Raw genomic sequence first — 2,162 nt, forward strand, 5'->3', positions numbered from 1 at the left:
AATGGGCTGTAATTTGTAGAATTTTGTGGAAGATCATTAATTATGGCTACAACATAACAAAACAACGAAAAGTGATGTACAGAATACTTTCTGAATGTGCAATAACTACTAATTTTGTTGATTGTGTGAAGGATATAGTATGTGCAAGCTTTGTGCAAAAGTGCATTTGAAAAATGTATTTATAAAAAAAAACTATTATAAATAAATAAAAATAAAATAAATAAAAAATAATAATAATATAACAGTGTACTGGAATATTATGGAGTTTTAAAGGTCCGGTAGGATTTCTTTCAGCTCCATTTGATTAGTTTCACGCAGGCAGTCACCAGACTAAGCCAAACATATTAGGATAATATAAATTTTAAGAGCTGTTGTTTCAATATGATCAGAAAGTAACTGGCATTGTTATTCTCATAGTATTAAAGTCCTGCAAACATGTCTTCAATCTAAAACCATTTTAATATTATGTTACTATTTTAACACATTATTTTAATATTATATTGTTAATATAGAAGCACAACAGCAGCTTGTTTTTATGTCTGTGAAAGTCTGAGATTTAGAAATTTGGCTTAAAGTGCGCCGGAACACTGCGCATCCCGTTCTCTGTTCGCATGATGGATAGAGGATTGAATGTTTCATTTCCATTCTAAAATAAGTCAGATTGAGCATAGATCAAGCTCTTAGCAGTTGGCTAAAGGGTAAGAGTGACCTGTGTGAGAGCAGTGGGCTGCCAGGAAAGTCTCAAAAACACAAATTCAGGGTGAATCAAACATGAAAGATGGTTTGCACGTTCATAGTGATGATTAACTTGCAAATTTTTCAAATATTCAAAACTTTCTGTACACTATTATACATTTTTATGTGGGGTTTTGAATTTGAGAAAGTATTTTATGACCATGTATTTTTATTTTGTGGCCATAAATTGTTCCTATACTGTCAATTTATTTAAATGTTTTGTGCATGTGAATTTAGCTACTTATGCATAAATATTATCAGTGAATTCTTTTTAAAACTATCTGGCCCCCATAATTGCCTTGCACAGATTTTTTATATTAATATACAGTGTATATTAATATAATATTAAACTATAATTAATATATAGTGACAGTAAACCTTGACGTGGCCTAAACATTGCAATATGTAGCAGTTTTGTCCAAATAATTGAAAAAGATTTTGAAGGACATGATATTTGAATGTTTGTGAATTTTAGGATCACAAATGACGATGGGAGGTGTCCTGGGTTAATCTCAAAAGAAAACTTCATTGCTGGTGTGTATAAAATGCGATTTGAGACAGAAAAATACTGGGATGCTTTGGGGGAAATATGCTTCTATCCATATGTAGAGGTATGGAAAAACTACATACTGTACACAAATAATTTTAATTCCTGGACCTGGGGACTTAATTCAATTAATGGAACTATGTCTCAGAATTGGGTGCGTTAACTGGACTGATTGGTTGGTCCCCAGGACCAGGAATGAAAACCACTGACTTACCGTTCTTATAACAATTTTCTAATAACAACTGATATTGCCTTTTTTTCAGATTGTCTTTACCATCACTAATACATCACAGCACTACCATGTTCCTCTACTTCTGAGTCGTTTCTCTTATAGTACATACAGGGGAAGTTAGATGTAAAGCTGCATGTATGACAGTGCAGTACTGCTTGTGTACTCCCACTGTGTTGCCACTTTATATAATCTTCAGTTATAAGTCATTTTATTTTGTTGATGAGTTGAACATTACACATTAATGTAGAGGATCAATAAATAATATGTTGACGTCGCAAATTTGTCATTTATTTGTTTGTTTGTATGAATCTAGAAATAATCATGAGAAAAACAATCTGTAACACGTTTATGGTATTAAGGGTGTACTACTCACACTAGTCACAGTTGTAAAAGGATGTCATTTGGCATGCAGTGACAAACACATGAATATATTATTGTACAGATCCACCGTATTATGAGGTTTAAGGTGGCAGCTGAAGTGCATCAAGGGGTATGCATCTTTGATGTCAGTTCCCATCCATTGACAAGTAAACATGTATCTATATGGGACAGTCCCCTAACTCTTTCCCCAAGATAACTTATCAATTCAGAGAAAGCACTTTATCGTGATAGGGGAAGCCCTAACACATGTCCTGAGTGAGAAACACT

General features: G+C 33.2%; 1 protein-coding gene across 1 annotated transcript; it reads left to right on the forward strand.

Moving 5' to 3' along the window:
- Positions 1–506: 506 nt before the first annotated feature.
- Positions 507–1,793, forward strand: uraha (urate (5-hydroxyiso-) hydrolase a). The gene is made up of 2 exons (XM_056478520.1): positions 507–1,346; positions 1,546–1,793. The coding sequence occupies exons 1-2, from the start codon at positions 1,194–1,196 to the stop codon at positions 1,633–1,635; spliced, it is 243 nt and encodes an 80-aa protein (XP_056334495.1). The 5' UTR covers positions 507–1,193; the 3' UTR covers positions 1,636–1,793.
- Positions 1,794–2,162: the final 369 nt, after the last annotated feature.

This window comes from Danio aesculapii, chromosome 18 (genome assembly GCF_903798145.1).
Source record: "Danio aesculapii chromosome 18, fDanAes4.1, whole genome shotgun sequence".
Taxonomy (NCBI): Eukaryota; Metazoa; Chordata; class Actinopteri; order Cypriniformes; family Danionidae; genus Danio; species Danio aesculapii.